Source organism: Eumetopias jubatus, unplaced genomic scaffold, assembly GCF_037043125.1.
Source record: "Eumetopias jubatus isolate StellerSeaLion01/CBP00866 unplaced genomic scaffold, mEumJub1_p1.0 scaffold_9, whole genome shotgun sequence".
Lineage (NCBI taxonomy): Eukaryota > Metazoa > Chordata > Mammalia > Carnivora > Otariidae > Eumetopias > Eumetopias jubatus.
The window spans coordinates 25,214,655-25,238,496 of record NW_028274815.1 but is presented as its reverse complement, the minus strand read 5'-3'; the positions used below and the strand labels follow the sequence as shown (position 1 = coordinate 25,238,496).

At 38.1% G+C, this 23,842-nt stretch overlaps 1 protein-coding gene across 3 annotated transcripts in view; it reads right to left on the bottom strand.

The window, feature by feature from the left end:
* LCLAT1 (lysocardiolipin acyltransferase 1) overlaps positions 1-23,842 on the bottom strand; it is a 185,776-nt gene that overhangs the window by 116,934 nt on the left and 45,000 nt on the right. For 2 of the 3 annotated variants that reach the window (XM_028099439.2, XM_028099438.2), the window contains exon 2: positions 2,006-2,174. In XM_028099439.2, the coding sequence (XP_027955240.1) occupies positions 2,006-2,170 (165 nt within the window). In that variant the 5' untranslated portion in view covers positions 2,171-2,174. Of the gene's footprint in view, positions 1-2,005; positions 2,175-12,621; positions 12,763-23,842 lie in introns of those variants that run through there. The other variant, XM_088026383.1, reaches the window with a different exon arrangement.

Here is a 23,842-nt window from a genome sequence, read left to right as displayed (position 1 = left end):
CACATGGTAGACACTTAATAAATAGTTGCTGGATGCATGTTCCAGGACCCTGCTGATTACTTTTGCCATAAACAACAGTTAACAAAACTTACCAAAAAATCCTTCCTTCTATTATGAAAGGAAAAAGAATTTTTGTAAAAATGTATAAGGAAGATCCATACTGAAAATGTAAGAATATTACAAATATTCAAAGTACTTCCTACAGGAAAAAAAACAAGATGAGGAAGCTCAGAACATAATGAAACCAACAAAGAACCCAATATAAATTCTAGAACTTGAAAGTACGGTATTTTAAATAGAGGTAGCAGAAGAGAGGGTCAGTGAACCTGGTGACTTGTCAGAAATCATCATGCCACTGAGACTGATTTTACTAGTAGTTAGCAGTTTCTCAAATTTTTTTCCCTCGGGGCATTCCCTGGCTTGAAAGAACTCCAAACTTTCTTCTTTTGAAACAATCATAAGGTCCCAATGCACTTCTTACCACCGGAAGTTAAAGTGCCATGTGACCCTGACCAATCCTTCAAGGTTTTCCTATCACCTAAAGCTCTAATGGCAGCAAACTGAGTTTAAGCTCAGCTCTGCTTAAATAATTTGCTTATGCATCTGACCTCCAGCAAATTATTTAATTTCTCAAAGCTTCTACTTCTTCTGTAAGTTGGGGATAATGGTAGTGCCTGGGAGGAAGGCATCCTAAAGTACTTATTAGCACAGTATCTGCCTCATAAGTGCTTAACAGCTATGACCATCATTACCCTTTAACAAAATCTTGTAATTCTTCTCCTTAATCTGGATTAAATATGCAACCATAAGCAGTTATAGTTATTTATCATCTACCAGTTAGGCTATAGTCCCTTTCTTTGTGCTTACAGATTAAGTGCAAAAGCAGAAAAGAAAGGGGGAAGAGGAGAGAAGGGAGGGACAGACGGAGAGAGGGGACTACTTTTAGTTTAACGTGATCACATTTCATAAAACAGTTATCTGAATATTTTTTTAAAAAAATTAACCTTTGACAAAGGACAAATGCAATTCTTAAAATTAGTCACCACAGGAATCCTTTTTAAAATATGAAGAGGGTGCACTGTAATAGCTCCCCACAACATTAGCATACTTTCCTCTCTGCAGATATAACAAGGGCAGGCTGCCTGAGGGGAAAAGCGCAACGCAGTTCAAAAGACACAGGTGGAAAAAGATCCTTCAGCAACTGAAGGACAAGGACTCCCTCCTTATTTTCCTGGTCAGGTATATCCTCATCACCCCCACCATGACTGCTCCATAAACCCAGTAAGATTAAGTTCTAGCTGTGCTCAGAAAAAAGAAAGAACAGAACAGTCTCAGGAAATATAAGCTATTCAAGGTAAAGGCAGTGCATGGGTGTCACTCCATTTTTGGAGAAGGCATTACTGACTAACAGCAACATGGAAGGGCCGAAGCAGCTTTAGTCCAGACGAGGGAGGAGGCTGGACTGGAATCCTACAGGATGTTGCCAACTCAGAATCAGGGAGATGTATGCACTGACCTTGCAGAGAATACCTGTCTGTTCCAAGAATCTACTACACGTTTACCTTACAGATGCTGTCACTCTAGCCCAGAGATGGGAAACCACTTTATTCCTAAATTCTGTGGTTACTGGGAAGAATTAAATCAATCACATCAATATCAAGAGTTCAAAAAAAGTTTACCTCAACCTTAATTTTTGCCATTATCTTGTAAAATAAATGGAAACACAAAATTAATGATGTAAAAATTCTTCAAAGTATATGTTGATGAAGGAAAATAAACTTCATGAGGAATATAAAAGAAACTCTTAATTTTGGAATATGGCTCTTAAGATATTTTACTTCAAGGACATGAATTATATTTCTCTAGTTCCTGTATTTCCTCCAGAAAGGATCCAGAAAGGCTTTATAGGTTTCTTCTAACATTTGACTAAATCTGACTCTAACAAAATAAAAATTGGTCAGCTGGGCCACTTTGGTCCAGTCTCCTTATCAGGCGTGTAACTTACCACAGGCAGTGTGAGCCAGGTTGCCACAAGGCGGTTGTTGATCCAGCGATACCAAGATGGGCTTACAAACATCAAAGGTAAAAAGGGGCCGAGCATAAAAATGCTTCCGAAAAAACTTCCGCAAAATAGAGTGAGTATAAAGTAAATCCCTTTCCATGACACCATGATTCTGAAAGATATAAAAAATATATATATATTTTGTTACTATACATATATCTGCCCAAATTGAAAATGCATAAAATAATCTTTCATTACAGGGCTACAGAAAAGCCTCGGACAAAGAATGTAAGAGCTTGAATACCATAAAGGTAACCCTCTTACATGTCCTACAGGTCTAACAAATTTCTAGTACATTAGAAATCAATATTCTCAGACTAAATGTCTAACCTAAAAAAAAAAAGGCTGTCTCATTTAAGAAGGCTTTGTTTTTGTTTTTTTTTTAAGATTTTATTTATTTATTTGCAGAGAGAGACACAGCAAGAGAGGGAACACAAGCAGGGGGAGGGGGAGAGGGAGAGGGAGAAGGAGGCTTCCCGCTGAGCAGGGAGCCTGATGCGGGGCTCGATCCCAGGACCCTGGGATCATGACCTGAGCCAAAGGCAGTCGCTCAACCAACTGAGCCACCCAGGCGTCCCAGAAGGCTTTGTTTTTTTAACTGGTTATTAGTATTAACATAAACCTGTAGAAGTTACCCAGCACAAAACCTTAAAATATTCCAGAGGTTTTTTTTTTTTTTTTGTATCCTACTATAAAAAGTAGACTTAATGGACCAAGAATTACAGAACAGCTTCCTAAGAGTGACTATGCCTAAAAGTGTTGGCAATTTTAGCGTGCACTAAATTTTTTTTAAAAACCTAGAAATGTTAATTCTTCACATTAGAACCTGAAAGTTGTACCTTTGGGCAACTTATCTTAAACTGGCTTTTTCTTTATGAGCTGAAAGATTAAGTAGAAGTCAGATTCCTCACTTTCCTAAACTATTTGCCAAAAGATTACTTTCAGGGGTCCTCATAACCAGAAACACTTAATATTGACATTTTTAAATAAACTGCTGGAAACACAGTTTAAAATGAATAATCAAACATTTGATTTTATTACCTAAACAAGAGCAAAAATATGGGTTGCCTCAGGATAATAAAACTGTTAGAATCATTAAAATTATGAAAACAATGGCCTTAAAATTTTTAAATTACAAAAGGTATTCCAGTGATCAAGAGCTGTGATTCTTTTTAAATATTCAGAACAGGAAACAAAATTTCAAATGTCAAAGTGCTTTAATAAATGTCAGACAAACAATAAAACAGGTCAAATCCCTTACACAGACTCCAGTTTATCTGGTTGTGGAGTAGGTTTTTAAATCTCTACCAGTACTTGACAGTATGTATACAAAATCCTTGCACAGAGAATGAGTGTCTGAGAACTGGTTTTTTGCTAAACTCGTGATCTGAACTTCGAAGTAAGGGCAGAGAGAAAGACCACCGAAGAGCAGAAGCGGAATACCTGGCGGGCCCAGGACGGTATGTGTTCCTCCGCACCCTCAGCCTCGCTTTCTGAGGCCCAAGCTCTCCTCTTTGCACTGAAAGAAGACACTTAGGCAGCTTATCTCCAGTCTTTACAGGAAAGTTTTTTCAAAAGAGGAAAAAGAAAAAGACAATCCGCAGCGCTGCTCCTCTACCTGAAACCCTCTAAGGACCCTCTGTGGCTCTGTTTGTTTCTGCCCACGAGCCATTTGCTAGCTGTCTACACATTTACCCCTAAATTCCCTGAGGAGCTAGGCTTCACACTCTATCTACACATATCCATCAAAGCCTCAGACATGCTTTTTCCTCGCTTATTAAACTATTTCTCATTTGATGTGATTAAGCTCCTTTATGTATATTTTTTTCTTTTAGATATTGGTATCATCTAATAAAATCTTTTCATTTTACATTGATCAAGCGAAGAACCAGAAGAGTTACGATGACTTACTTTCGTAAGTCCCCATAACCAGCTGGTAGCACCAAGTCTTTTCTGCCTTTTACTTCCTTCCAGGATATTTGGCCACCTCCCTCCCACTGAGGGGCTGGGAATCAGAGACCTGAATCAGCTTCTAACCACGTGTTTGTAAACACAGACTCAGATATAAAAGGATGTGTCCCATGAACTTACTGGGGTTACTCAGGCCAAGTCTAATCTAAAATTACTTTTCCATCAAGCTCCTGCCTTTTCCTTAACCTCTTGATCATTTGTTCAATGACTCAATAAACATACAAAAAGATTCCTGTGTGCGCAAGGCCCTGTGTTAGTTACTTGGGGACACCACCGTGAGTATGACAGACATAAAAAGCTCTTGTAAATCTGAGCCGTTCTACTGCCTCCTCAGGAACTCTTCCCTGGCTCTGTATTTAATCCAGCTCCATTCTGCCTACTTCCAAGTCTCATGGGTTTCACAGACAAAATGGTTAACAATTATGACAGCTACACACTTATTTAGAATCGCTAAAATTGAAAAAGACAAAACAAACCTGGCGAGGGACGCCTGGGTGGCTCAGTCGGTTAAGCGTCTGCCTTCAGCTCAGGTCATGATCCCAGGGTCCTGGGATCGAGTCCCACATTGGGCTCCCTGCTCAGCAGGGAGCCTGCTTCTCCCTCTGCCTGCCGCTCCCCCTACTTGTGCTCTTTCTGTCTCTCTCTCTGACAAATAAATAACATCTTTAAAAAACAAAACAAAAACCTGGCGATACCATGTACTGATGAGGATGCAGAAGAGTAAGAACTCAAACATACTGCTGGTGGCAAGGCAAAGTAAAGTATTATGTATGCTTACCGGATAACCCAACAATCCTACTACTGAATATCTGGGACAAATGAAAATTTCCGACAACACAAAAACCTGTATACCACTGTTCACAGCAGCATTATTCATACTGCCCAAAACTGGAAGCACCCCCAAACAGGGGGCAGGGGGAGATGGGTAAACAAATCCATAGACCAGATGCCTTTAGTTTCTTGCTCAGGAAGGAAACCTCTTTTCCTTCATAAAATGTCCTATATTTAATCACCTCACAATTGAAATGTTAACTAGCATTGCTCCCATAGTCTAATAGGTATACTAAGAAGTAACTGCAATTCAATGTGATGTATGCTACAATAGAGGATATAATGGAGCATGCAGTGTGTGTTAAGGATAGATCAAAGTAAGGCAGGATGAACTCTGCTAAAAGGGATTAAAAAATGCACTAGACTCTTGGACGATGTGAGGTTGGGGAAGGGAAAGATAATGCCAAGTAGTAAAACAGAACAGGCAAAGTCATAGAAATCTGAAACAGCATCGCTTAAGCAGGGAACTGTAACTCATCAGATACTACTGAGGTATAGTGTACACAGTGGGGAGCTGCAAGAATCACAAGAGCACAGGTCCTAGGACAAAGTACACACACCCAGGCCAGCCAAAAATACCATCGTTGACATGTCACCAAGAAAAAACCTAAGGCCTCTGACTCAGATTTTGGGATAAGTGGTAATGGTGCATATAAGCATCAATGCAATGAGTGAATGGATTGGTTTTGTTTAAAAACCTTAAGAGCAAAGAGCTTCTTTTTAAAACAGGCAGGTACATGGAACTTGTTGGCAAAAATCCTAGCATTGACAGATGCTGGTATCAGAGCAGTCTATGAGCCCAGAGCATCCGACCCAGCTCCACAACGCAAGAGCTGATGATCACGACCACGTCACTTAACCTGGATGCTTACAGATGGGGAGGTTGGAGAAAATTCTCAAAGGCCTACCTTTTGAGCACCTAATAGTTGCCAGGCGCTTTACAGAAGGCTCGTGGTAGTTACATATTCAACACCTACAGATTCAATTATTCATGAGCAACTAAAAGGTCCTTAACATGTAAATACTCCAAAATTTTGATGAAACTCAAAATTTGATTACTCCAAGGCTGGGGTCAAAGAAAGAAGTCATTTAGGTAATAATAATTATCTGGTCAAACTGTCCAGTATCCTAATCTCAGCGGCCCTTTATTCTGTTTTACTTACCTCATAAGCACGTGGTGGGGCAAGTCAGATGCATAGTGGATTTGTAAATTTGAGATTTTAAAAGAACCTTACTCTCTACTTTGATAATGTCAAGTGTGTCTTAAAATAGGCACTTTACATTCTCATATAATCCAAACATGAGCCTCAAAAGTAAGGTAGCAATAACATCCGTGGTATTTCCAGCTAAAGAAATAAGGGACTTGGTTCCGTAACGCTGTTCATACTGACAGAGGTGAGATAAAGCACCTCTAACCAGGGGCACTCCCAGAAAATGCGGTGGAGAGTGTGGAACCGGTACCAGACAGATTTAAAGGGCCAAAAAGTAAATAATGAGCAATAAAGTAACAGAGTTAATTAAGCACATTGTTTAAGCCTTGTCTTCTCTGAAGAAAGTAAAACTAGGCTTCTGGGCGAGGGGGTACGCAGAGAATCCTGACTCGGAGACCTAGTCTGTCCTCCCTGGGCTTTCCAGTGGCTGGGAACGCGCTGCCAGTCCCACCCCAGCATTCTCCACTGAAACTTCCTGCAGCGATGGGTATGTTCAGTGGCTGTGCTGTCCAGTATGACAGCCAGGCCGTATGTGGCTATTGTGCACTTGAAATGTGCCTAATTCAACCGAGGAACCATTCATTCGACATGGTGAGTGGCTACCGGACAGAACAGCATGGCTCTAGGCAGACTACTGGAGCATCAGTAGATCTTGTGGATCTGGGGATCTCACCAGACTGTGAAGAAAGATCAAATATAGAAGCACTGAGGGCTCCTTAATAAATGGTCCACCTAAATCACCCTACAGTGAGGCCCAAAGTTCATGGAAGCCTCACCTACATACAAGCTCCTAAATTGGCTTTTTAAGTCCCCTATTTTTTATTGTGAGCAGATAATGAGCCATCTGAGAAAAGCCTTTAACATGACATTAAAGACTAAGAAAAAAGTATACTTGAGGGAAACTATTCAAGAAGAAGAAAACTATCTTTAACATTTCAGAAAGACAAATACTGCATCTAGTAAACAAAAACATGTTCTTTGTTAAATAAAACAAAGGAAACATTCAGGGAATAAACGAGCTATTGGAAGTTCGCAACATAGCAATGTTCAGCAAAAATTAAACAACTCAAGAGTTGGAAAATAAAGCTGAGGCAATCCCCCCAAAAGTCAAGAAGATAAAGAGGTGGGAAGTAGAGAGAGTATTAGAGGATCAAGACAGGAGGTCCCATATGCAAACCATACGAGTGCAAAACAGAGAGAAGCAAGGAACTGAAGAAATCAGCAATAAAATAATTCAAAAAATTTCTCCAAATTCCACATTAACGGGGCCTGCTGAAAGCTAGGATAATGGATGAAAACAGATGCTCACCAAGGCACAGCACTGTCACTTTCAGGACAGAGGAGACAAAATGACATTTTAACAAAACTTCTAGAGAGGACATAAACAGGTCACAAAAGATCAAAAATTAGATTGGCTTTGGACTTCTCAGTAGAAATAGATCTCAACAGCAATACCAGAAGCAGGATGAAAACAGAACAATGCCTACAAAATTCTCAAGAAAATTATTCCATCTGGTCATCAATCAATCAAATGTAAGGATAGTAGAACATCATCATCATACATGCAGAACCTCAAAATAACCTCCCATACAATCTTTTTTCAAGAAACTATTTGAAGATGGGCTTCCTAAAACAAAAGAGTAAATAAAGACTAATGGAGATGAAATATGGGAAAGAAGAGATCCCACCTAGGTGAGAGGTCAAGTGAATCTCCAAGATGATCATGAAGGAAGATCCTAGGATGATAATCATGCACAAGACAGAGAAGGTGTCCAGTCCAAATTAGGGATGGGTGACTCAAAAGAAAGACCCTTTGGAAGCTGTATCACCAAATTCCTTGCTCCTAAACAAATTATCTTTTTGAGCCAAGGACAGAATGACCATATGAACCTTGGCACAGATTCTAATCTACACTTGGCTTCTTGAACACATTCTGATAAAATTCCTGCAGGCCAGCTGATGACACTCATTTTATCTATTTTAAGTACTCTGCTTTGACCTACTCCTAAGAGACAAAGGGAAGGCATGGAGAACTTAGGAGCAGAAAATATATTCCTACCAGAGAGCCAGTATCTGCCAAGTCCAGCCAGAAGCCATGACTGTGGTGAGCCGTGGACTGTGATTTTTTCAGGACTCATTATGCATGAATTTGCCCACAACCTTACCCAGAAATGGATCTGGTCAATGCTCTGGGATGCTCAGGTAAGACCCAGAGATTCTGCACCTCTAGGAGCCTTCATCTAATGATAGATTATGCTTACTTCTCAAGTTTTCACCAGGGGGCTCTCAAGTTATGTATATATACATATATATACACACATATGTACATATATATATTGAGGAATATATACACAGGTGACAAAAGTTTAAAGAAAAATAATGACTAACACAAAAGGATAATAGTTGTCATGGGGAGAGCAGGGGAGACTTCTAATACTGACAATATTCTATTTCTTAAGCATGGTGGCTACTTATATGTTCACCAACAATGACATTTAGAATAATGTTCTTTATGCACTACTCTTGCAAGCTAGATGAATAAATACTTCACACCCAGATACAATCACACTGATTTAGTTCTTTCATAAACATAAGTGAAATATGTATGAGCTGATTAATTTCTTTTAAATCCAACAAAATTTTTAAATCCCTGGATGCTTGTTAATTTGCATGACCTGATTCTAGTGAACATTTCTGCATTTTTCAGAATTTAGTAACATACACACATCTGTCCTGCCTGATGAAATGGTTTGCTGCTTAGTTCCCCAATGAGAACCGTATTTGTTCTCTTTTCCAGTCTCAAAAGACAGAGGCTCATGGCTAAATTTAACATTCAATTCTAGAAACAAAGATTTGTGTTATTATCTCTTTCTCCTCTTATAATCTTTTTATTCTTACTGGTATTATCATGTATGTCTTTTATTGTAAATCACTTTAAATTCTTTTAGGAAGTAGACTACTAACTAAAAATAAATTTAAAAGACTATCACCATTGGTAACCTTATTCACCTTTACTGATTTTACTTAAAAAAAATAGTGTCTACTATAGTGTCAAGAAATCACTAGAAAATTTAAGAATTTATGTTCAAGATACTCTGAAAACAAAAAGGTATACTACTTTAATAAGCAAATTACCAAAAGACACAAATTAACAAAAATAAGCTGAAGAGACAGAATGTAAAAAACACCTTTCCGTATCACCTAAGCATTCATGAGGCAGGAAGAGGAAGCTGAAAGGATAACGTATGAAGTTTGCTCTGGCACCTTTACCTGTTTCGGAAAAGGATACAGACAATAACAGGAAAGAGACAACTACAGCTTCATTCTTCCTAAAGCAGCTCAAGACAATAATACTCCCCAAGATACTAGAAGAAGGTACAAGGTAAGGAAGCATTCTAGTTAAGATCATTTAGTTAGATGAAATAAAACCACAGTTTACCAATTCTAATTAACACAACAGACAGTTCAAGAGCAGAATGGGGTCAAACCTCAGTTAGATCTACCCAAAATGAAGCAAGAAAAACTTTCAACAATCAACTGATTTCAATAAACAAGTCTGCTAACTCCCTTTGGTGGGGAGAGGGTCCACTGAGAGTTCTTAGCACTGTACAAGGACATCTAGTTAAAATGGCACAATTTTCTCTTATTAAAGTTTAGTGAGAAGAAATTATCTGTGTAAATAAACACAGTTTTCTAAATCCTGATGCAATTCTTTTACTTAAAATGTATTTAAAAGTTAATACCTAGAAAGAAGCAAAGAGTATATACTGTATGATTCTCTATGTCTAAGATTCAAAAACAGAAAAAATAATTTATAAGATTAGAAGTAACATTAATGGTTATCCGGGAGATGTAGAGCCAAGAGTAATGACTGGAAGGGACATGAGGGGGCTTCAAGAGTTTTAGTAATACTCTGTTTCTTGATTTGGGTGCTGGTTATATGTGATGTATTCACTTTACAAAAATTTAGTGAGCTATACATTTGTGATTTATGTACTTTTCTATATGTATATTTTAATAATATTTACCAAGAAATATTTACCAAAAACTGTTATATATGCAGTAATTTAAACTAGATACCTTGTAAGTAATCATTTATATGTATGCAGTGCTCAGGAAGAAAATACAAATGGTCGATACACATAAAGAAATGCTCAGGGCCCCTGGGTGGCTCAGTCAGTTGAGCGTCCGACTCTTGGTTTCAGCTGGGATTGTGATCTCTGGGTCGTGGGATCGAACCCCACGTGGGGCTCCATGCTCAGCAGGGAGTCTGCTTGAGATTCTCTCTCTCTTCCCCTCCCTCTCTGCCCCTCCCCCAGCTTGTGCATGTGCACGAGTGCTCTCTAAAATAAACAAATTAAAAAAAAAAGAAATGCTCAACCTATTCTCAGGAAAATGTAAATTAAAATAAACAAAACACCATTTTTTCTCACCAGATTGGCAAAAATGTCTAAGTTTTGCCTCTGATATTCTAAAAATCATTTGTTGGTGTCTTTGCTTTCACAGCTGGAAGAAGTATAAGTTTTAGAGGGCAAAATGATAGGTGAGTTATAATAATACGTACAAGCTATAATAATTTTGAATACGCCTGCCATCATGAATTCCTTCTCAGTATTTACCCTAGAGAAATACTCAACTGCATGTACAAAGATGCTTCACCACAGCATTGTCTGTAACCAAAATATCAGAAACATAAATGTCCACTATGGGGGAGGGGCTAAACCGTGGTGGAGCCAACATTATGAAACATTATGCAGCAGGTAGAAAGAATGAGGTCAAACTGTATTTTCTTAAAATGAACAGTTCTCCAAGATGTACTGCTAATGAAAAAGAGTGTGATACCATTTCTGAAAGGTACCACACCCCTAGAACAAAAACCCCTAGGTTATATGGTTTATATAAATAAATGTAAATACACTTAAGTCTATCTATAAGGACACACAACGTTTCCATCACCATCTCCATGAAGATGAAGAGGCTGTGACTAAGGATGGTAGTCAAAGAGAAACAGACCTTTCTGTAATTTTTTTTTTCTTTAAGATTTTATTTATTGATTGAAGAGGCACAGAGAGAGAGAGCTAGAGAGCACAAGTCGGGGAGAAGGAGAAGCAGTCCCCCCACAGAGCAGGGAGCCTGATGCGGGGCTTGATCTCAGGACCCTGGGATCATGACCTGAGCAGAAGGCAGATGCTTAACCAACTGAGCAACTCAGACCTTTCTGTAATGTTTTAAAGAGAGACATTTCCATTTGATACTTATATACAAAAAGGGAAGAAGGGGGAAAGGGAGACAGAAGAGGAGGAAGGAAAAAAGCAGCAACGTCAACGTCACTGTAGCCAAAGTTAAGTCAGCTTGTCAGTAATGTCAGTAATGCGTGTTGCTGCATGATCCTGTAATGAAAGTAAAACCGATTAAATGTTGAGGTAGAAATACCTCTTAGCATTACTGCTTGTCATACTTCAAACTCAAATTTTCACAAATTAAAAGCCACAATTAAAAACATACATTGAGACAGGAATGATAAAGTACCCCAGGTAAACTAAAACGACATAGGCACCCCCCCAAAGGTCACTCAAAACCACCATTCAATTTATTTTATAGCATTTATCTCTGTTAACTTGAAGTTTAAGCTGTTTTGTCTTTATCTTCACAAGACACAGAGCTAACCAGTAAAATGTGCAAAGAACTAAGCGATGGAGGTACACAGACTGTCAGAAAGCAAGCAAGAAGTTTCCTGAAACTCTTCATATACACAAAATATGAGCCCATGAATATATGTGCATAAAAGTCTCATAAGGATAAAGTTCTAGCAGAAAGCAGCTATTTTAAAAGTTCCTAAAAACAGAATGTTCATTTCTGACTTTCCACCATGGTTACTTCAATCAAAAGCATACTCTTAAAAAGACAGAAAAGGGAAAAAGTTAAAATAGCTGTCTAAATTTACCAAGTTATTTTGACCATTTACTTCTGATCATTTAAACAGAGAATAAGTACCAATTAGAGTCATTCCACAGTCAATAAAAACTCATATAATAATATATGCACTATTTATTAAACACTAACCACGGAGTCTTTACCCACCTCGGCCATATCATCTAGGTTGAGAGAGAACACATTTGAAAAGGAGGGAAGGAGGCGATACAAGGAAGTATATATTAAATGCCAAATTCATGAAAAATCAGTAAATTTGACAACCAGTTTGTAAAATCTTAGAAGTCTAGAGCTAGACTTAAGATCACTAAGCTTTAAAGATATCTTTCAATCTCACAGATGGTTCTCTCATTATACCGATGAAGAAAGTGGGGAGCAGAAAGGTTGAGGGACCTGACTTGCACTCACACCGGCACAGCCAGTGGTGTTGGAGCTAGGCCACGACCTTCCATCTCCAGTTACCAGCTCAGTGTTCTTTGCATTAGAAGAGAATCATAGATGGCTAAGGCAACCAACTAAAACATGAAGAAGGAATTAAGATGCAAACGAGGTCTGGGCTTAGAGGAAGGATAGCAGTCAGTCAGGCTAGGACAAAAAGAAAGGCAAAGAGGCTACCTCTTAACAATACTCTTCGTGGTGCACACTGTGCAGAGATTGGGTTAGTCATGAGAATGTTCTTCCAAGGTCTCAGGATTTCTGTTGGGTTTTGTTTCTTCCAAATTATTTCAAACAAAATTAATTAACAGCAAGCATTTTTTTTTATGAAGATGCCACTAATTCTTTTTCTGCATAAATGGCAAGCACACTCACTATATTTCAACAATTTCCTGTTGTTACATAAGGTTTCCTTATAAGATGTAAAAGTTAAAACCACATACACCCACACTAAGTGGAACACTACTATATGAAACCATTTCAAAAGACTGGTTAGTACAACTCTCTTATACCTCCTACCTGATATTCAAGAGAGTACCTTCTGTTCAAATTACTTATTACAGTCCTCAGAATGTTAGAGTACCACATAACCCAGCAACTCCACTCCTAGATATATATACCTAAGTGCAATGAAAATACACATCCACATAAAAACATATGCATGAATGTCCATAGCAGTGCCATTCATAAGTCAAAAAGTGGAAACAACCCAAATGTGTTCATTTGATAAAGGGATTAAACAAAAGGGGTTTAGCCATTAACAAGAAAAGAAATGAAGTACTTGATACATGCTACATCACAGACAACCTTGAAAATATTAATGCTCAGTGAAAGAAGCCAGTCACAAAAGTTCACATATTATATGATTTCATTTATATGAAATGTCCAGAAGAGGCAAATCTAGAGATAAAGTAGATCAGTGGTTCCCTAGGGCTGAAGGCAGGTGTCATGGGAGTGACTGCTAATGAGTATGAAGTTTGTTTGGGGGGGCGGTAAAAGAATGTTCTGAACTTAGTGGTGATGGCTGCACAACTGAACAGTCTAAAACCACTGCTTGTACACTACTCTTGAAATGGGTGAACTGGATGGTGTGTGGATTCTATCTCAAAATAAAAAATGTTCATAGCTGGGAGATTACCAAGACACGAATAACTCCAACCATTTTACCCTGGCAGCCGTGAATGGATGGGAAAGGAAAAGAGAAATTATAAGAATAACTACCACCTCAAAAATCAGAAAAAGCATACACAAGCAAAGCCGGAGTACAAAAGGGAACCAAAATCTAGACAGAGGGCATGCAATCACTGAACAGAAAAAAGCCTCGACAGACACACAACAAAATGTTACCAATGACTATCCTTGCGTAGTGAGACTATGATTTTTCTTCCAAATTGTACACAGTCTTATTTTCGCACTATGAAAAAAAATCCCAGTAACAATAATTTCAAAAGGAAAAATGAGGAACCAGGATTTCTTATACTAAGGGTCTGGAGAGGTCCCATTAATAATAAACCATTGAAGATAGAGTCAGCCACTAATAAGAAGCATCAATTGGGGATTTCATAATATTGAAACACTGGCTCAGTGCTTTTCATATGTAAAAATTACTGATTTTCTGACATCAGTAACTTGTCTTTTCTAACGTAAATTACTGGTATTCACTAGAAGGTATAAAATACCACTGTTTCAGGGCAGCATCTAACACGTGTTTTGACTGGACAAGGAATAAGATGTTTTTCTTCCTGTTTCACACATTACAGTTCTTCAAAACAACACAAACCGATCACATTATTTTTAAAATGTGTAGTTACATTATCATCTTTAATAAAAGACTTTTTACAAATTAATATACACTGAATAAAAACACTACCATTTTGTCAAATAAAGTCAACTATCATTCACAGTAATTTTCTTTCAATAGATAAAAGCAAAATGAAAAAAAAATTAAATGTTTCCTTTCTATAATTTATTCTTCACACAACAAAGGGTAGTTTACCCAAAGATGGTTCATGGAATGTATTCAAAGGTTCATAAACCCCCTAAAATTGTATGCTAATTTACGTATGTGTGTTTTTCTTCAGATAGGATCCCGAATTTGTCTTAGAGGGGATTGTAATTCAGAGAAGGTTAAGACACTACTGGTTTAGAGAAACAACTGAACAGCAGCCTAAAATGGTCTTCTGTTGTAAAGGAATTCTGGAGACATTCTTTTTTTTTTTCTCATTAAACTTTTGTTTTAATGGGTCTCAAACTTCTGTGACAGATTTTTGGTCAAGTTGTTTCCATTAAAAAGTACTGATTTTAAAAACTAATAACTTAAAACTGCCACACACACACACACACACACACACACACACACACCATGGTCCACAAAACATTCTCCTTTCCTTCTGAAGGTTTTACGATGCATTCTTATCATTAACCAGTCTTTTACTATTAAACTTAAATGGCCAATTGACACAAACAGTTCTGAGACCGTTCTTCCACCCCTGATTAAGACTGGGGTGGCAGGTATTGGGGATAATATTCATTTAGCCTTCTGAGCTTTCTGGGCAGACTCGGTGACCTTGCCAGCTCCAGCTGCCTTCTTGTCCACTGCTTTGATGACACCCACAGCAACCGTCTGTCTCATGTCACGAACAGCAAAACGGCCCAGAGGAGGATAGTCAGAGAAGCTCTGAACACACATAGGCTTGCCAGGAACCATATCAACAATGGCAGCATCACCAGATTTAAAGAACTTGGGACCATCTTCCAGCTTTTTTCCAGATTGACGATCTATTTTCTCCTTCAGCTGAGCAAACTTGCAAGCAATGTGAGGGGTGTGACAATCCAGCACAGGTGCATATCCAGCACTGATTTGGCCTGGATGGTTCAGGATAATCACCGGAGCCGTGAAGCCAGCTGCTTCCATTGGTGGGTCATTTTTGCTGTCGCCAGCCACACTGCCACGACGAACATCTTTGACAGATACGTTCTTGACATTGAAGCCCACATTGTCCCGAGGAAGAGCCTCACTCAAAGCTTCATGGTGCATTTCAACAGACTTTACTTCCGTTGTAACATTGACTGGAGCAAAGGTGACCACCATCCCAGGTTTAAGAACACCAGTCTCGATTCAGCCCACAGGGACAGTACCAATACCACCAATTTTGTAGAAGTCCTGGAGAGGCAGACGCAAGGGCTCGTCAGTTGGACGAGTTGGTGGCAGGATGCAATCCACAGCTTCAAGCAGTGTGGTTCCACTGGCCTTCCCATCTTTACGGGTGACTTTCCATCCCTTGAACCAAGGCATGTTAGCACTTGGCTCCAGCGTTCCAACCAGAAATCGGCACAAATGCTACTGTGTCAGGGTTGTAGCCAATTTTCTTAATGTAGGTGCTGACTTCCTTAACGATTTCCTCGTATCTCTTCTGGCTGTAGGGTGGCTCAGTGGAATAATCCACCTTGTTAACACCAACAATTAGTTGTTTTACACCCAGTGTGTAAGCCAGAAGGGCATGCTCACGGGTCTGCCCATTCTTGGAGATACCGGCTTCAAATTCACCAACACCAGCAGCAACAATCAGGACAGCACAGTCAGCCTGAGATGTGCCTGTAATCTGTTTTTGATAAAGTCTCTGTGTCCTGGGGCATCAATGATGGTCACGTAATACTTGCTGGTCTCGAATTTCCACAGGGAGATATCAATGGTGATACCACGTTCACGTTCAGCTTTCAGTTTATCCAAGACCCAGGCATACTTGAAGGAGCCCTTTCCCATCTCAGTAGCCTCCTTCTCAAATTTTTCGATAGTTCTTTTGTCGATCCCACCACATTTGTAGATCAGATGACCAGTAGTGGTAGACTTGCCCAAATCTACGTGTCCAATGACGACGATGTTGATGTGAGTCTTTTCCTTTCCCATTTTGGTTTAGGTTGAGCAGTGGTTTTCACACCTGTGTTCTTGCGGCAAACCCGTTGCGAAAAAAGCTGGAGACATTCTTAACTCTCAAGAAACTATACTGTGTAATTTTCATTCATGAAACACATTTATCAAGTATCTGGGCAATGAGGTAGGACCAAGGATAAATCATATCCTATAACAACACTACTCTAGAAAAAAAGTTTAAGTTGTTAAGTCAAGAAACCCAGAAAATATTGTAAGCAAAGGCACAAATACTACATATTATAATATTTTATTTGTATTTATTTATACCAGGCTTTGTTTTAAAAATATTTGAGATATCTTTATTATTAAATACCTTATAATATGAATGGAATTAAATAATCTTGATTCAAGGTATTTCAGACTGAATTTCATAAACATGGCTGTTATTCATATGTCATGGAATTCTGAGTGAATGCTACAAATGTATAAAACATTTTTTCTAACTTCTTCTGCAAGAAAATGACGGGGATTTGCTTCATGTGTAAAAGTCTATTTTGTACAAATAACAACCGGGTTAATATCTGGAACATCTGTTTTGCTATTAAAACATTACTTCTGTGACCTTTTTTTCCCTAGACTTGCAAAAATCAAAATAAATAACAGATGGAGAATGACCTTGGAACTCTCTCCATGTATTTTAAAGTGTTTCATGTAGCATGTTCTTGCCATTAATAAAAACACAGGTGGAGAAATTAGTATGAATGCCAATAAAAATATCTGATAACAGAAGCTCATGAAGACTTAAGATCAGCAATTAATATTTATAGAATTTTTAAAATTATTTCTAGAACTTACAAAAGTAACTTTGATGAGGAAGGAGGTAATTTTCAGAACAGTACAATGCATAAAATAATACTGAAAGACATCTCTGAAAACTCAATTTAAAAACCACACCACCTATAAAATCACCTATCATGGAAAGTCAGAGTTGTCAGAGGCTTTAGAAATCATTTAGTATACTGGTTTAGAAACTTTTTGGCCATAGGGCCCTTCATTCAAAAATCTCACCAAAAGGTCCTATGTAAAACACAGCAGAACAGCTGTGGTTCAGGGCTGTCCCCACCCCCCAGGCCCCCCAGACCTCACTCCTCACCTTCATCTGGACCTCTCTGTTCTAAAGGATATTAAAGAACATTTGGAACCAGTGGCCCAACCAAACCCTTATCTCAGATGAGGCAACAGGGATCCAGATCACTTTTCCTTAGTGCTAAGCAAACTCCCTATCTATACTGCCTAATGGTTTATTTTCTCTTCAGACGACCTTAGTCAGTCACAGACTTCACATAATCTTCGAGACAAAAGGGGCCTTAGGTCAGGCCAGGACTTCTCACTCTCAGTTTGGTCTTTCCTCTATTCCACTCTGCCTCTTTTTTCAGAGACTATTAAAAGACACAGGACAGAAATACTCTAATAAATGCTTTACATACAATATTCCTTATCTCATAATTCTGAAAAGTAGGTAAAAGTATACCCTTTTTACAGTTAAAGAAAGTGAGCTCAGAAACATTCAAACATGCCCAAATTTAACTGGCAGGTAGCAGAGCTAGGATTTAAACCTACATCCATTTAACCCTAAAGTGTGTGCTCTTTCCAATTAACCACTTTACATTTGCATAGGACAAATGCAGACTATAAAAGAAAGGGGAAAATCTACGGTCCAGGCAGAGAAAAACACCTATAAAGTCTCCAAAATAGTATCAAGGTAATAGATACTAACATGAGCACCCTAAGTTAGCAGCACTGAAATGGGGTTGTGAAGAATATGGTCAACAAGGCTTTAAGAAAAAGGAGAAACAAAATAAGCATAAGAGCAACAAAACAAAGCCAGATTTAAATTAATGAGGCATAGCTGCTGAGTGTAAGGAAAAATTCATGAACACATATTCAGGAAATCAACAATAAGAAATGAAATTGTTGCACTTAAGCACAAGCATGGAGTCCAAAAAAGAAAAAAGAAAAAAATTACAAAGTCCGAAGGCTGCCAGGAAAGAGTAAGTTACACTCTACTTAAAACAAAAATATGCACAGAAGAGTAATATGCCTTTCAGATGCTTAACCAAACTCTACCAAAGTATTAGTTCTTAATGCAAAGCCTACCACGAAATAAACAAAATCTCGGTTTTTCCTCTGTAACATAATTACCAGATTACCTGCAATCTTGATGAAAAAAGAACTCATTGTATAGTCTAAAGTCAAAAGTATCAGTTTAATTACTACAGAATTCCACATGATACTTCAGAAGCAACATTCTAGAAGTTACAGGGGACACTGCTCCCTCAAGAAATTAAATGACACAGAGGCGCCTGTATAGTGCAGCTGGTTAAGCATCCAACTCTTGATTTCTGCTCATGAGATCCAGCCCTGCACTTAGCTTGAGATTTTCTCTCTCCCTCTCTTCCTCTCTCTGTCCCTATCCCCACTCATGCTCTCTCTAAAATAAATAAATAAATAAAATCTTAAAAAAAACAAAAAGAAAGAAAGAAAAGAAAAGAAACTAAATGCCACAGTACAAAGAAACTTGAACTAGTTGGTGCTGGGACTGCTTCCTATCGTGTTCTACTGCAAGCACCTCTGGAAACACCAGATTATTTTAGAGAGGGTTGAGACTGGAGAATAAAGACAACACATCTTCCCTGAGTGTCAATTTGACTATATTTTGGAAATATCACTTTTACCTACAACACAAGCTCATAGGGCAGAATACAAAATTCTCATGGAACCCACAATCCAGTGGGGGAATCAATACTCAAAAAAGTAAACAAATGATATTGTAAATAATATTTAAATTATTTTCCTTTATATTACAGTTAGGGAATTATATTGATTTATTCTAATTATGTGAGTAAAAAACTCATTAACTATTAATTTTATCTCAGGACACTAAAGAGTATTACAAAATATTTATTATGAAAAAGCGGGCTTTGGGTTAGACAGAATTAGGAATTAATTGACTAGAAGATCTCAAAGGTTCTTTCCAATTCTATAATTCACTGATTCTATTAATATTTTGAACACTAATAATGAGACAAAGAATAGTGATAAAGACAGCATACATGAGGATTTGTGGGCAAGAACAGAAACTTCTAAATCTGCTTCTGCGCTTGGTTAAATAATTAAATTTGTAGAAAAGCAATTATATCCTACTGCCCAGGATGTTATATATCAGAATACTATGTACTTCACTTTTAAGAAAAAGATTAAAACATCTCCAAAAGTCACTATTGCATTAGGGGCTTAGAAATATGAATTCAAAAGGAAGTCCTGCGGTTTAGCAAAGATTCGGCCCATACGTCCCAATCATCAATTTCAAAAATCACATTTTATGAAGTGAGCATAATGTGAAATGAACCCTGAAATATTATGATAAAGTTAAATAGATTTGGGTACTCCTCCCTCCAAACCAAAAGAGAGAAATTGCTGACACATTTCCAAAAAACAGAAAGATAATGCTTTGAGAATCAACCTTCCCACTCTAAAAGCTTTGGTTGAGGGGGTGGATGGAGCATCTATATATCAAGACGACATGATATTTCATTACCAAACTATCCTAAAAGTAACTGTGAAGTATATTATTTATAAAATATAATCTTAAAAAATTGACAGGGAAACCTACTTTGGGCCAAGTCACACATAAATACACGCATGCCTATGTATTTATATTCATATATATCATCACATTTTAACAACTCTTCAAGGTAGATATTATTGTTCACTTTTTCCCTGAGGAACAGGAGGTTAAAAGACATTAAATAACAGAGATTTCCAGCAATCAGGATGCTATGGAACAAAGCCTTTCAAAAACAAGCCTAAAAGCCTCTAAGCAAGGACAAAAAAAGTTGTTAAAGATTACACAAAGTTGACTCTATAGAAGACTCCAGTTAAGCCTCACCTATTGACCTAATATTCTGTATGAAGCGATTTTTTATTAAGTACCTGATGCCTCTATCTGCCAAGCACTTTCACATACCTTATCTTACTTGATGTTTCTCATATTTTATTAGTTGATATCATATTTGATAAGATATTTATCATGTGATAGCCTCCACTAATCTATCCATTAAGGAAGAAATGGAAAAGAGAGCAGTGGTTGCCAGGGGTGAGGGAAAGGATGTGACTATAAAGGGGTAGCACAAGGGAGTTTTTTGGGGTGATGGAATTCTTCTGTTTCCTAATTGTGATGGGGGTTACACAAATCTAGACATACATTAACATCCATATATGTACACCAAAAGAAAAAAGGGCAACTTAAAAAAAGTTTAACTGCATTTCCTTAACAACATGATGCAGAAAACGGTTGATAAAGAATATTTCTCCTGAACTGCATTTCCTTTCGTTTTTTTTGTTTGTTTTGTTTTCAATTTTTTTTAAAGTAGGCTCCATTCCCAGTGTGGAGCCCAACATGGGACTTGAACTCATGACCCTGAGATCAAGACCTGAGCTGAAATCAAGAGTCAGGTGCCAGGCACCCCCTTTTCTTTTGTTTTTGGGGGCTTTTTTGTTTTTATTCAAATTCCTGTTAGTTAACAATACAGTGTAATATTAGTTTCAGGTGTACAATGTAGTGATTCAACACTTTGATACATCACCTGGTGTTCCTCACAGCAAGTGCACTCCTGAATCCCCATCACCTATTTCACTGATCCCCCTACCCACCTCCCCTTTGGTGACCATAAGTGTGTTCTCTATAGTTATGAGTCTGTTTCTTGGTTTTTCCTCTCTTTTCCCTGTACTCATTTGTTTGGTTTCTTAAATTGCCATATGTAAAATTTAAGATGCATTTCCTTTCAATGCCACAGAGTATGCTTTTAGTTCATAAAATAACTTTGTAGAAACACCTTAGTCCTTTGATAGTTCAGGGTTTTATGGAGATTCTAATTAAACAACTACAAATTTATCTTTAATAAAACATCAGTAAGTTCTCTTGGTATATCAACTTTTTTTTTAAAAGATTTTATTTATTTTTTGACAGAGAGAGACAGCTTAGAAGGAACACAAGCAGGGAGAGTGGGAGAGGGAGAGAAGCAGGCTTCCCACTGAGCAGGGAGTCCGATGCGGGGCTCAATCCCAGGACCCTGGGATCATGACCTGAGCCGAAGTCAGACGCTTAACCAAATGAGCCACCCAGGTGCCCCACTATATCAATATTTTAAAAATTCAAGTTATTATAATAAAGTCAGATTTTACAAAAGTAAATGCCTTCCAAATTTCTTGGAATTCTGCTACACAAAGGCCTATATTTAAAGCATACATGTAATAAGAAATCTCTAGTCACAACCATTTCAAAATCAGGAAGGAGGGAAAGAAAATTTACTAAGTATATACATCCAATGTCTCCAAAGGTTACTGCATTCTCTTTATAAACTGTCTTATCTCACTGAACAATCTCCCCACCACTGAGAGACCGAGATCTTCCCAATTTTATGAAAAAAGAACATGGAGTCAGCAGGTTAAACAAAGCAGCCCGCAATTGCTGGGCTAACAGGACAATGGAGCCAAGATAAGCCAGAGCTTTAAAATAAGAGCACGTTTTAGTGCGCCTGTAATAAGGGTATAAATTCACAGCATATGGAAATTTATAAATGCAATTAACAGTCAGTGCAAAATACTGATTTGTCATCTCTAAAAACAGACAACTGTCAAGTATTTGCTATGTGAAACAAAATTTTTCCAACCAAGGAGTCTGAGATGGTGCTAACAAGCCAATTTGATACACTGGATTTGACTAGTAACCAAGAAAGCAAGCTCTTCAGTGTTTCTCGGTACCAACAACTAAAAACATCTAGCATGTTAAGTCAAGAATATAAATTAGGGATGTCTATCACATAATAGTAACTTAAGGATAAATGATCACATAGTCAAAGATTTCTATCTCCCCTAAAAGTCTGAACTTCTTAAGAAATTCAAATTCTTGGGGCGCCTGGGTGGCTCAGTCGTTAAGCGTCTGCCTTCGGCTCAGGTCATGATCCCAGTGTCCTGGGATCAAGCCCCGCGTCGGGCTCCCCGCTCCACGGGAAACCTGCTTCTCCCTCTCCCACTCCCCCTGCTCGTGTTTCCTCTCTCGCTGTCTCTCTGTGTCAAATAAATAAATAAAATCTTTGGGAAAAAAAAAAATTCAAATTCTTCCACCTAGAATTCAAGGTCTTTTCTGATCCGGCCCAAATTAATTTTTCAAAATTTCCCTGAGTATTCAGCTTCCTATATACTTCACTTGAGCCACAAGCTGAACACTCCCCATTCCCCTAAGCCCGTACCTCCTCGTGTCTAAATTACACCCTCTACACTCCATGTAAGGAAACGCGACTCCCCCTACAAGACCAGCTCAATTCTCTCCTCCTCCAGCAACACTTCCCAAACTACTAGTTCAAAACAGTTTCTGCCTTTCCTCAGAACTCCTATGAAACTTTTGTCCATTCATGATATACATACTGTTATTTTGTTTTGTTTTTTTTTAAAGATTTTATTTATTTACTAGAGAGACTGAGTGAACTGAAGGAGACATAAATGAGCATGACGGGGGGGGGGGGGGGACGGACAGAGGGAGAAGAGGAGGGAGAAGCAGGCTCCCTGCTGAGCAGGGAGCCTGATGCAGGGCTCCATCCCGGGACCCTGGGATCACGACCTGAGCCGAAGGCAGACGCTTAACCGACTGAGCCACCCAGGCGCCCCCATAGTGTTATTTTACTGAACTGGATTTACTTCTTTTTTGCATGTATGTCTTATTTCCACAGGACAGACTTGTGACATCTATGCTTGTATCATCCACAGCATCTCATTCCTAGTAGATAGCCAGAAAAAAAATATTTCTTTTTTATTTTAGGGTACAAGCTAACTTAGGATGATACTTAAATATATTTGTGACATATGTGATATAAATACCTAATGTATGTTTAGCCGAGACACAGTATTACACTTTTCCCTTGAGAATAAAAACTTTTAAAACATATTATCTTTCCTAAGGCTAACATCTCAATGATAGCTTCTAGGCAGAGAAAACCCAAATTCCTGTATTTCCTTTTGATAACACACATTTAAATTATTAAAAGCTTATTTTTTTTTAATTTGTCCATATACGTTTCTCCTCTGAAAGTCCAGGCAGATCTTTTATAATATACAAAACTTATGGAGCACTACCACAAATGCAATTAACAGGCTAAAATTAAGGTATAAACAACCTTGCAAGTGGAAAATGTAAACAAAAATCATTCACTTTTAGGAAATTAAAAAACAAATCTACAAAATATAAATACAAGCTGACACGAAGGCCACCTGCTAAGCTGGAAAAAAAATTCCAGTGGGTTATCCATGTACACACTACCACACTAAAGCATAAGATTAAAAAATACAGCAAATCATAAGGTCGTACAGCTTAAAGAGGCAATACAAGTCCCCCTCCCACACCTGAAAGTAGAACTTTCCTATGAAACCTTTCATAAGCCAAAACGGCATAAAGTGAAGAAGTAATTACCATTA